Here is a 12,537-nt window from a genome sequence, read left to right as displayed (position 1 = left end):
TTTTATTAGTACAAAAACATTACTTAAAAACAGGACGTAACATCAATAGGGCACCAAAAAATGTGTAAAATCAAATGTAAGAGGAGCAGTCAGATGAGGTGTGGAGCTTGCCTACATGTTCGTGGAATAGACCGATTCTTTAGGGCTTCAGTCTCCATATCTGACTGGACATACCTAGTATGCGTAAACAAAACAAGAATAGTAAATATACAATTATCATTACATACATATCCTCATATAGACAACCACTTACCCTATCCCATGACATAGATGGGAAAACAGAGGGAAAAAAAAGGAAAAAAAGCCTTGACTACAAATTATACCTTTTGGGTACATCAGATGCATTCAGGCTAAGGGGGGACCGTTAACGACAAACTGACCTGCTAACGTCTACTCATTGATATGGGAACAAGTGCATAGTCCCACCAGGTACCATAAATATTCTATATAGAAAGAAAACAAGACAAATCAAAAAAAAAATGTAATCAAAACTACAAAATCAACAATTAAGGCCAGTGATCATAAGATACTCTAAGTAAATATCAGACTGCAACTTACCTTTATGTATTGAACTGCCAAGATAATGGCCGAGTAGTGACCACTCCAAAGATTACAGAAGGCCAGTGAGAACCAATACTAGTCTAGATCCAAACTGTATAAAGCAGATAAAAAAAAAGAAATTCACTAACCACATAGAGCAACCTCCAGTTTTTAGTAATAGCTGAGGGCCAATATGATCCTTATCAAAGAGTATATGGATCAAAGAAGTGATAGTAGCCCCACATATGAGTGTCCAACACTCCACCAAATCAGAGGGAGGGTTCAGCAGACGTCCAGCTGCGTGCCTTGGTCTCACGAGGACCCGCTACTCCAGCAAAAAATTCACCACGTGCCTGGCCTCTATATAGTGGAAGGAGGCTGGCTGGTGGGAAGCTGGGCGGGTTCTCTCTCTATTGGCATCAAACAAACAATAGGAAAATGGCCGGAAGATCGCGCTGACCGCATCCTCGTAACCATCACCATGGTGGCCAGGGTGCATCCTCTCTTCCGCTGGTGGGCGGAAGTGCATTCTACAGCGGCCCCAAAAACCAGAAATCGGTCGCAAGGTAGAACACAGCTTTTGGTCCCACAGGACCACTGTCACTGTGTCAGCTAAGCCCAAGACTTCAAACAAAAGCAGCAACATCGCTCAGCCATCTGAACACTCAGTCCTGGGGTACCCAGCGGGGCCTTTATCCCATTCAGAGATCTTACTCTGCATACAAATGTACACCCTGTCTGGGAACCCGTTAAAGGTACTTGCCCCATCTTTACCTTAATAATCAAAAAAAGTGCGGGTGGAAGGGAAAGAAAGAGACCCCCACAGGGCACATCAGATATTATAACACCTTTGCCTCTAGACACCTAGTGTGAAAGCACCCAAGGGACAAAAAAAAAAAAAAAAAGAAAAAAAAGGTCTCAGAGAACCAAATATTTTTTTTCCCCACTGTACATAAACAAAAACCTGCTTTTCAAATGATTGGACAATTTAAGTGATTGCTCACTCAAATTACTAAGAATATGTCCAGGCATCAGCATGTTATACATAGTTACATTGTATGCTGTTACATATAACAACATACATACATACATACATGTTGTATATAGTTAGATTGCATGTATATGACATACCTGGCCGATGCCGTTGGAATCTGAAAATCTCCACTTGCTTCCAAGTCCCTCTCTGAACAACTGCTCTCCTGCATTCTGGACACAGGAGATTAGCCCCTCAGCACAGGCACCATTCAGAGAATGCTTTGCATTTCCTGAATGCATGCAAAGCATTCTCAAAGTTGACAAGCTGGAAAGGTGGTGATGTCATGCTCTCCATCTCATTCAATCTGAGAACACTTTGCATTCATTCAGAAAGTGCAAAGCATTCTCTAAATGGTGCCCATGCTGAGCGGCTGACTTCTTATATTCACAAGATTGCAGAGAAGCCACTCAGCACAAGACCTGGAAGCAAGTGGAGATCACCAGTTGTGTCCCATTCTGTGATCTCCTGTAGCATTAGCCAGGTAAGTTATATACATAGTTACATCGGGCCAAGCTGAAATTATTCTTTCTGTGAAGACTTCCACTCCTTTAGTAAAGCCTCTGTATGTATTCTTAGTACTCTCCTTTAATTTTTACTGATCTATTCCTGCAAGCTGCCTTTGGACCTCACTTAATACAATAAAAAGTCATCACATTTACTTGCAGCTTTCTAAAACCTATCCATTCCCCTTCCTGATGTCACCAGCACCTGCACACACTCTGTAATAGCAATGAGTACAGACTTTCTGAGGCTGGACTGTTGATATGAGAGCACTTTAGGGTCAAGTGCTCATTGACTACATACTGTGTATAGTAGTCCCCTAATTAAAAAAAATATTTGCTGCACCATCTAATTATAATCTTCATCTGCATTTACAGTTTTGTTTTTGTCCCCATGTAAAGTCCCACAAATAACTGTTAAGCCTGCCAGGGTCATCCACCTAATGCAGTTTTATGTAATGATGTGCACAGCCCTTGAATTCAGAGCAGAGCTGACACTCCCATGTAGGCTGTGCTCGTTTGCATTACAGCGGGATAAATAAATGTAGCAGGGAACTTGGCTCTCAGCATTGTCACTCCTATTCACAAGTCTGTAACTTTTCAATCATGACCTGGCCACACCTAAGTCCTGCCCACTGATTTCTGGATTGACAGCACTGCGTCTGTTGTGGAAACCCTTCCACTGTGAACTGGGGAAGGAAGGATTGTGAGACACAAGTTCATCACATAGTTATTCGATTTGGTACTTGTTTTGTCTGACATACAGCTTTGAGTTGTACTTGTATTTATGTGCTGTGCATGCTAATCTATAATGTGGAGGCAGGGTCACTTTCATACAGAAAGAAAAAAGAGCAGCGCCATCTAAGTGCAGCAATAGTGATACATTTTATTCCAAGGATAAATCATAAAACTCACAAGAAGGCAAAGATGTCAGTGCATGTAGTAGTATTACTGGGTTCATTCATTCCAAATGAGGAAGGGCTGCAGGTAAAGGAAGAGGTTGCTGCTGGTTCCAGCTTTGTTTGTGGCTCCCAAAACTTCCAGGGACTCGGGTACACTCTGACAGAGCTGCTGATCTCACATCCGGGTTGAGGTTGGAGTGGGCAGTGTGCGCGTTCGGTACATGCGTGTTCCTTTGTCAGGGTCACTTTCATAGAATTAGATTATATCCGTCACCTGCATAACGAAAAACACATGAAGTGAATTAAGGTTGTAACAAGAGTTGCAAAATTACTCTTCCCTGTCATACAACGTATATTGCAGATACAAACTTAAACAAAAAATGTTTTTTATTTATGCGTATAAGCAAAACATATAAGTAAGAGAGGATAAAATTAAAAGTGCTTTTCTCTGCAAATTAAAGTTAATAAAATTGTTATATATGAATCTGTGTTCTTCATTTTGAAAGCAGACATCGATATAATTTGGCACAGTAAGCATCCTCTTTGTAGCAGAGAGCGGATACCCCTTTCCACAAGATACTACTTTGTTTACTCCACTCTGTAGCCTGTGTTTTACTCATTCAAAAAATCTGGCTTTAGTACTGAGCCCGGGTGCCCCCTGGAGTGTTCTGTGCTTAATTAATTAATGGAATCATGATTCCAGGAAAGGCCGGTCACTTGAATTTGACAGGGCATGTTACCAGGCTCTCTTCCTCCTCCCAGCTTTTTCATTGATATAATTGAGGATTCGCTTGCTTTGGGACTTTATACTGTGCTTTGTAAATGTCCCATTTTTTTTTTTAAAGCAGCTATATGACCATACTAAAGCTGTAACACTGATTTATATTTGGGTCCCCAAAAGAATAATTCTTGAAAATTGGAAAAAACAAACTGTAAAATTGGATTTTCTGCCAATAGTAACAAAAATTTAAGGTTCACCATTCATCCTAACATTACTTTTCACAAATCAGCCCCTTTGTCTTATGTTACATTTATACAACTGTCCTTTCAGGCCTACATCTGATCCCTGTCAAAATCACTCCACCTCAATCTCTGCAACATCTCCAAAATATTCCCCTTTTGATACCACAAAGCTTCTAATGCCCTCCTGAGTTATCTCTCGCCTTGACTACTACAACTCCCTCCTCATTGGCTTACCTTTACATAGGCTATTCCCCCTTCAGTCCATTATGAATGCTGCTGCTATACTCATCCACCTTACCAACCATTCAGTGTCCAGTACTCCTCTCGACCAATCCCTCCATTGGCTTCTGCTCACCCAATGAATAAAATTCAAAGTACTAACAACAACTTACAAAGCCATCTGCCCTCAGCTATATCACTAACCTAGTCTCAAAATATCAACCAAATCGATGTATTCGGTCCTCTCAAAATCTCCTGCTCTCTAGCTCCCTTGTCACCTCCTCCCATGCTCGCGTTCAGGACTTCTCCACAGCTTCTCCCATCCTTTGGAACTCCCTACCCCAATCTGTCCGACTGTCTACTAATCTATCCATCTTTAAATGGTCCCTGAAAACCCTTCTCTTCAAAGAAGCCTATTCTGCTTCTAACTAAAACACTGTGTTTTTACTTTCTCCATCATCTCATCCCCTACAGTTTTTACCCTTTATATCTCTTGACCCTCCCTCTTAGATTGTAAGCTCTAACGAGCAGGGCCCTCTGATTCCTCTTGTACCAAATTGTATTGTAAGTGTTATTTCTGCCTTCATTTTGTAAAGCGCTGTGCAAGATGTTGGCGCTATATACATCCCATATAATATTATTAATAATATGGTTAGAACATCCATCCAAAACCAATTTTTTGGGTGCATGCTGAAAAGTGAATTGTATTTTCAAAGATGCCAATGGAAAGCTTACATATATTGGGGTTCATGTATTTTTTTTATGAATTTCATTAACATGCTTCCACTAGACTGCTTTGAGTATATTGGTTTCCTATTGACTGCTATGGATCAAAGCACTTAATTGATTAAAGCATGTATACTAAATATTATAATTGGTTTAATACAGTTTTGAGATTGTATGTTCCAAATAAGCCTGCTGACTGTATATGCAGGCCATAAAATTTAATAAATGTCAGAGTAGAGCTGTCTTGTATTTCACTGAACAACCCACAGCCACTTTTTGTTCCGTAGTCTTGAACTCTGAAGCAGATGGTTGCTGAACATGATGGGCGTACTAATGTATGTTACACATTTTTGTTAATGAAAATGTGTGTGTGTGTGTCTAGATATATACTGTATAAATACGGTATATATATATATATATATATATATATATACAGTAACTCACACAACACAAGTATTTTACACAACATACCTAAAAAGAATTAAACATATTTTTTGTTACTATATTCTATACTGTAAATGTCCTGTCTTTTGCATAGTACCCTAGTGAGCACACCAACAGAGCTTCCTAACATCACAAATATGTCTTTGTATTTCTGTGGCAGCAAATTGGGAGTGACTTGAAATGGGTAGATGGAGGAAAACAACTTTTTAAAGTATCTACATTTGTTGTATCAACAGTATATACTCAGGTAAGTATTATTAACTGAAAAACATACTGTGTCTTCTGAAAGTCCCTGGCATTTAGATGGTGCATTGTTTTTGGTCTTTCAGGATCCATATCTGAATACCTTTTTCCAGCAATGCCAAAAACGGGAAGCTGAACTGTCAAAGCCTCCGTCTCCACATTTTCTGACTTCTTGTAGGGTAAAGATATATTTCTAAATTACCAAGCCTTCTTTTTGTTAATAAATAATGGATGATATAATACTTACCATCACCTCAAACAACATTGTTTTGAGTGGGCATTAAACTGCATCTTGTTTCCCCATTTGCAAGTCATTATAATTAGGCACTATAAACTCCATGGGTATGGGTACTGTTCAGCAACAAGGTGTTTGTCATAGCAAAGACTTCATACAACCAAAGAAGTGTTGAATTAACATGTATGTATATTTTTGCAAGAAGGTAAATGTCAGAAAGAGCAGTAGATCCAAAGGTAGCTAATGTTAGGCATTTCAATATCCCACTCAATGCATCAGCACTGTTACAGCACGGGCACATCAACCTTGATCTAGTTGTGATTGAAACAGATGGTTAAAAAACGGACAGGGGTTCTAACCCTTTTATACTTCACCTAAAAAAAAAGGTTTGGCTTTACATACATTTTGATGTCATTGAAATAAATATAGTTTTTGTTACTGTGTTTCATGAAGCATTTCACAGGAAATCTATGGTCACAGCATACGCTTTCACTTTGTAATAACACTGCAAACAATAGTTACAATATGACAATCTAATATAAGCTTACTTGAAAAATCTCCTTTCATGTTTTGAGTGCTGCCTGGCACAATTTTCTGGATTCCCTGCATGATTTGCAGCTTTCTATCCGCTGTTCACTTTCAATTTCTAAGGACTATATATCCCATGGTACCTTGCTGCCTGTAAGCAGTGATTCCTGTGCTGAGTCTGCCTCCTGAAACTCCTTCTCTCAGTACCTTTGCAGTTCAGAAGGCGGGCTCTGTGAATTCTGTTACACAGCAGTGCCTTCTTACATGGCACAGTGAATACACATCACAGAATTCAAGGAAGTAAATGTAGGGATCTTCACAAAGTAAGTTTACATATTTCAAGATTTTTCAGAGTGAAAGGAGTAGGCTAGAAATAATTGGAACATGTAATGGAAATAAATATATGATTTTACATTTTGACTATAGACACACTTTAAAATCTCAAGTCTCTGAACTTTTTAGCAATGTGCCACTTCAAACAGTTTATATCCTTAGGCTTCATGTACACTAGCAGTTCCTAAACTTGAGTTGAGCAGCGTTTGGAGTTTTTTTGCAAAAGCTCTCAAACTCAACTCCATAAAAGCTAATGTATTAATGTACACATAGGCTTTTGGCAGAGTTTTGGAGCTGCTGCGGTTAGGTGAGGTTACACCCCACCCCCCCCCCCCCCCCACCCCCACCCCCCTCCGGAACGTGTAAGAATCACATTCAAAATAGGAACATTTTGACCGCTGGCCACGGGAAAATGCAAAACGTGGTAAATGATGGCGGCACAGTGGTGTAGTTGTTAGCACTTTCACCTAGCAGCAAGAGGGTCGCTGGTTCGAATCCCAACCATGACACTACCTGCCTTGAGTTTGCATGTTCTCCCTGTGCCTGCGTGGGTTTCCTCCGGGTACTCCGGTTTCCTTCCACACTCCAAAGACATGCTGCTAGGTTAATTGGATCCTGTATAAAAAAAAAATAAAAAATTGGCCCTACTGTGTATGTATGTGAGTTAGAGACCTTAGATTGTAAGCTCCTTGAGGGTAGGGACTGATGTGAATGAACAATGTATATGTAAAGCGCTGCGTAAATTGACAGCGCTATATAAGTACCTGAAATAAATAAATAAATAAATGACAGCCAACTGTACATGAGGCTTTATTCAGATCATAAGGTATTTTAAGAATAAAAATTGAAGATTATTTTAGGAAATGGAACAGTGTTACAATTAAAGATTGCCTATGGAAATCTGAGATTTTGCTAAGTTTGCAGTATACAAAGATGTAGTTATATAGGTATTTGAACAATCAAGTAAGCTTTGCCTTGCCATTCAGTCAAATAAGGTACTCAATCTAAATAGAAGAAAGTTAAATTTACATGTAGTCAAAGTTTACAGGATATCTGTGTTCTCTTCCTAGAACCTACTGAATATCGAGAAGATCCAAATGATCATAAGCTTTCTCCCAGTTTTGTTCAATCAACTTTTTAATGTGCTGACAAAAAACAATGATGACAATGTTATCACTATAACTACAAGGTAAGATTGTTTCATTATTGGAGTGTATAAATGGTTTGAGATTGTAATTATTAGAGTTCTAATTCCAGTCTAGAAAAGCATTGCCTGTCTTATCAACTAACATTTTTGCTCTGTATATGACAGCTAAAAAGAGGTTATGGTATGTCACCGTCATTTCTAATAAAGTTTAGAGGTATAGAAATTAAGTAGTAAAAATGTGAAGGCATAACAGACCATGGTAGGCCTTTAACACCGTACACTCGTAGAATAGGTAAGGCCACAATGTTAAAAGGACCAAGAACAGTGTTTACGTTCCCTAACCTTTTTTCACAACATTATGTTTACTGCCATGTTACAGGTACACTTTAACTAAGGCAAGTACATGCTAATCTTGTTAAATGATAGTTGAATTCCTTTGTCTACAAAAGTTGAAATCTCAGTGTAGCGAAAACTTCTGGCTGGTATAGAGACCTTTATGTGCACTAACTTAGAGTGGTTTTGCATGCTACATTAACAAATTTAACCGTTTTCATAAGGTCTATGTTGGCTTTTACATCATATTGCTATTATAAAAAGCTATAGCATATGTCAATCCAAAAAGCTAAAATGAGAAAGATATTTTCTTATTCTAATCCTATCAGTCCTGCTAAGATGCTATACACATGGATCTCTCACAAAGGATGATTTGCACGTCTGTATTGTTGTACCAGCAGTCTCCATATTTTTTTCTTGACTGGTCCAGCATACAGGTAGAACACGTGTAATGAAGAGACCATTTCTTTCATTGAGGGAATTTGCTAAAGTACAATAGAGATTATTCAACATGCAAGATCTTGCCATGCAACCCCCCTACCATTCTACACTCTCTGTAATTTATAATTTTGGATAGGTTGAATGTTTAGCTTAACCTGCCCATCACACCATGACTCCTGGGTCAGTTACCTTCATTAACATGAAATTGATTTACCCGATGTGATGAAAATTGATTTCATCTTCAGAAAACCTACCTGGACACAATGTCATCATCCTGTCTTACAAGAATTAGCTGTAATTATACTTTTTTCCTATAGTTGACAGCTCACTGTAATATGTCATTACAGTGAAAATAAAATAATTCCAACTAAACAGGAATGGTTGGAAAATAGCATTGTATCTGGGTAGAAACATTCTTCATTCCTGCCTCTGACTTCTGATGGTAACGTCTATTTTTACACAGAGTTTTCATAGCTGCTAGCTAAGGATTGATAGATAGCTATGATATGAGAGATGCAAAAATATATAGCTCAAAGCCTCTCAATCACCTCTTTGCACAAGTACTCTTACATGGGATATCAGAAGGATTAGCAGAGATACATGTAAACACATCTGATACAGAAATAGAAAAAAAACACTGCTCAAATGATTCTGTAGGAGTTTACCCCATTGCCCTAAATAATGTCTCCATGATGTAATGAAGTAGACAGACAAAAATGCAAACTTTTTGATGGTATCTGATCCATTTTCTGTACCTACTCTACATAAAAACAGTTGTCCTGCTTTTCCATCAAAACTTGGTTCTGTTATTGTAAATATGTTGGCACATACGACATCTGCTCATGGGTAATATTCAGGGTGCTTGAGCTTCACATTCTATTATCCATTTGCCCTATCCTTATACTGCAATCTCCAAACTGTCAGCTTTAACTGGTACCCCTCCAAACACCTTCTGACCAGCTATGGGACCCCCAAGAGAGCTTCTGAGCCAGTTGGCAAATCAGGGAAAAGGACTAAGATGGCCATGTAGATGATTCAGCAACTCATGGAACACATTAATGCTTCACCTGACTCTTCTCCACCTCTGACTGGTAACATTGTTAAGATCCTTGATAACATCTCAAACTTCCAAGCAGGTCTTAATATGAAAATAGACAAGGTGAAGCTCGAAGTCTCTTTACTATGACAAGACCCGGTGCCAACATTATATTTCAAATGCCAAAACAAAATTTGCAAAAGAATTACACATACCCTTTACAGTGGTATATCCCCCAGGCTTAGGATCATGGACTGTGGTAAGACCATTTTCTTCCAACCCTCCAAATGAGGCCAACGAGGCCTGACTAGAGTTGTGCCAATTTCTGCCTGTCCCCAGAGACAATGGGAAACCACTAACTAGTTTGTGATTACCATTTACATGATTTACTGTCCCAATGATTAAATCTGGTAACTGTATACCAAGATGGCAACTAGTGCTATGCAGAAGATTCACCACCTCTGATGGAACATATTGATTCTTCACCTGACTCTTCTCTACCTCTGACATGTGATATTGTTAAGATCCTTGATAACATATCAAACTTCCCAGCCATCTTACTGTGAAAATAGACAACGTGAAGCTTGAAGTCTCCTTACTATGACAAGACCTTCAGAACCTGAGTAAAGGAGGTCATGTCCTGTGCCAGTGACCTAAAGGACTCCCTCAGACTGAGGGCACAAAAAACACTTGCCAGGCTCTGTGACAAATGGATGTACTGCTAAAGAAAAATGAATTCCCCATTAAAACCAGTTACGCTGTTCCAATATCCGCCTATTAGGTCTTCTATAAAAGGTAGAGGGCACAATTTCCAAGAGCCTTAGTGCTTGTGGCACCCCATCGCACGTTCATTATTAAGTTGTTGAACTTCGGGGACCATGACGCAGCCTGGGAGAAAAGCCCACTTACCTTGAAACTTCAAAGTTCGATGATTTCCAATTCTTCGGACTACTCCATGGAAACCCAGTGCCAACATTATCTTTTCAAATGCCAAAACAAAATTTGCAAAAGAATTACACATACCCTTTGCAGTGGTATATCCTCCCAGGCTTAGAATCCACGGACTGTGGTAAGACCGTTTTCTTCCAAACCTCCAAAAGAGGCCAATGTGTCAATTTGTGTCTGTCCCCAGAGACACTAATGGGACACCACTGCCTGGTTTCTGATTACCATTTACATGATTTACTGTCCCACTGATCATATCTGGTAACTATATACACTTTTTTTAGCCCTAAGTACACTAATGCCAACTGCTGAGCCCTGGTGCAGATCTCATAGGTTTCTGCTCTCTTCTTCATTCTTGAATTGTGGCTTTACTCAAGCTTGCTACCAGGACTACAGTATGTCTGTGAAAACTACCTTCCAGATACACTTTCCTGATACTTTTTATGAGCCTATAGCACATGAACATATACACTATGCTTTTGCCTGAGTAGCACTTTGACCTGCTGTTGTAGCGGACCCTACAGACTTTCCCCACTACAAGTAGCTCTTTATGGATATGCTACATCTCACTGATTCACTCTTTTACTTTACATATTTTGCAACAACTATCATTTCTATATCACAAGCAGTGGAATGCAGGGGCATTTGCTTTTACAGTTGACTATTCCTTATTTGATTTTTTTTCCATGTTCCTTGTTTCCATGCTTTACACTGAAAGGCTTTGGTTTTTATGTTTACTTGTTTTTTTGCATTGTTTATAATGCCTTTATCCTGTACAATATATATATATATACCGACAAGGGGGAATTATTTTTCTGTTATAAGTTGAATGTGAGGGGCTTAAATTGCAAACTTAAAGTGTAATTTCACTTTTGCAACCAAATTAGGATAACACCTACTTTTTATTTGTTACATATTCACATTTAAATAGCATAACATTTAAAAAATATTTAAAAATGTTTGCTACTTGCTTAAAAATCCCATAAATATCTTACTTAATTTCCATCTATGTCCCATTAGGAGGGGGCTGGGAGTTGTGTTTGCCATAATTAACCTTGTCTGTACTGTGCTGGCAGATCTCCATTATCATTTGTAAACTAGATTTGCAGGATTGTCTGTCCTAAAAAAAAAAAAAATAAAGAGTTTAAGGATTTGGTGGTACATTGTATTTTATTTTTTTTTTTATAAATTCTTTAATTTTCAGGAAAACACACAGGGTAAAAAAATACAGTTAGATCAAGGCACATCATGTAATCATATATCTGGAATTCATAGACATTTGTGGGCCTGCAGGTAGATTGGGGATTGGGTTAGAATGGCGGGGGCAGGTGTGGGGAAGGGCCTGAGTGTGTCAATACATTCAAGCATCGGGGGGTGTATGTATGTATACGATGATTGTTTGGAAAGGTAGGTGTAAAGGATAGTCGAGTTCATATTCAGGAGAAGATTTGTATTCAATCCAGTATGACTAGGTGTGTCTGATCTGTTCATTACAATCCTTCAATGAGGAAGTGAGGTCGTCCATGGTCATGATTTTTTGAGAAAACCACTGCAGTAAAGGAAATTTCACATTTTCAAATATAAGGTGAAGACCAATCTGAATCTTGGATAAGAAAAATAGCTTAAGAATCAGAGAGGGGTGCTCTGATTGTACCAATATTACCAATTTACAAAAATCTGAACAATTGGCACGTAAATGATATTGGAGGTGAGAAGGAGGTCAATTTCTGCCAGAACCCCTGTGACAAATATGTAGGCAAGCCCATTGGCCAGACTGAATTAGATAAGTAGCATTGAATTGTTAGATGTACTGTTAGCCAGTGGTGGTAGGCAGTGTCAGTCAGACCCCGTTAGAAAGACCAGAGTGATGGGAGAGCCTTGTGAGAGTTCCAAGGAAAATTAAGCCACACCTGACATGGTAGACCCAGTAGTCAGGTGTCTGTAATTCTTCTGATGCCACTTTTTA

At 38.9% G+C, this 12,537-nt stretch overlaps 1 protein-coding gene across 6 annotated transcripts in view; it reads left to right on the top strand.

Annotated features, from left to right (window-relative positions):
* The window catches only part of DOCK10 (dedicator of cytokinesis 10), a 482,217-nt gene that overhangs the window by 312,618 nt on the left and 157,062 nt on the right, over positions 1 to 12,537 (top strand). For all 6 annotated transcript variants that reach the window (XM_082248984.1, XM_082248983.1, XM_082248985.1 and 3 more), the window contains exons 22-24: positions 5,491 to 5,577; positions 5,660 to 5,752; positions 7,740 to 7,858. In XM_082248984.1, the coding sequence (XP_082105110.1) occupies positions 5,491 to 5,577; positions 5,660 to 5,752; positions 7,740 to 7,858 (299 nt within the window). The remainder of the gene's footprint in view (positions 1 to 5,490; positions 5,578 to 5,659; positions 5,753 to 7,739; positions 7,859 to 12,537) is intronic.

The sequence above is a fragment of the Pelophylax lessonae genome (genome assembly GCF_965119305.1).
Source record: "Pelophylax lessonae genome assembly, chromosome: 3".
NCBI lineage: Eukaryota > Metazoa > Chordata > Amphibia > Anura > Ranidae > Pelophylax > Pelophylax lessonae.
The sequence above is the reverse complement of the archived record's forward strand: the minus strand, read 5'-3'. Positions and strand labels throughout refer to the sequence as shown.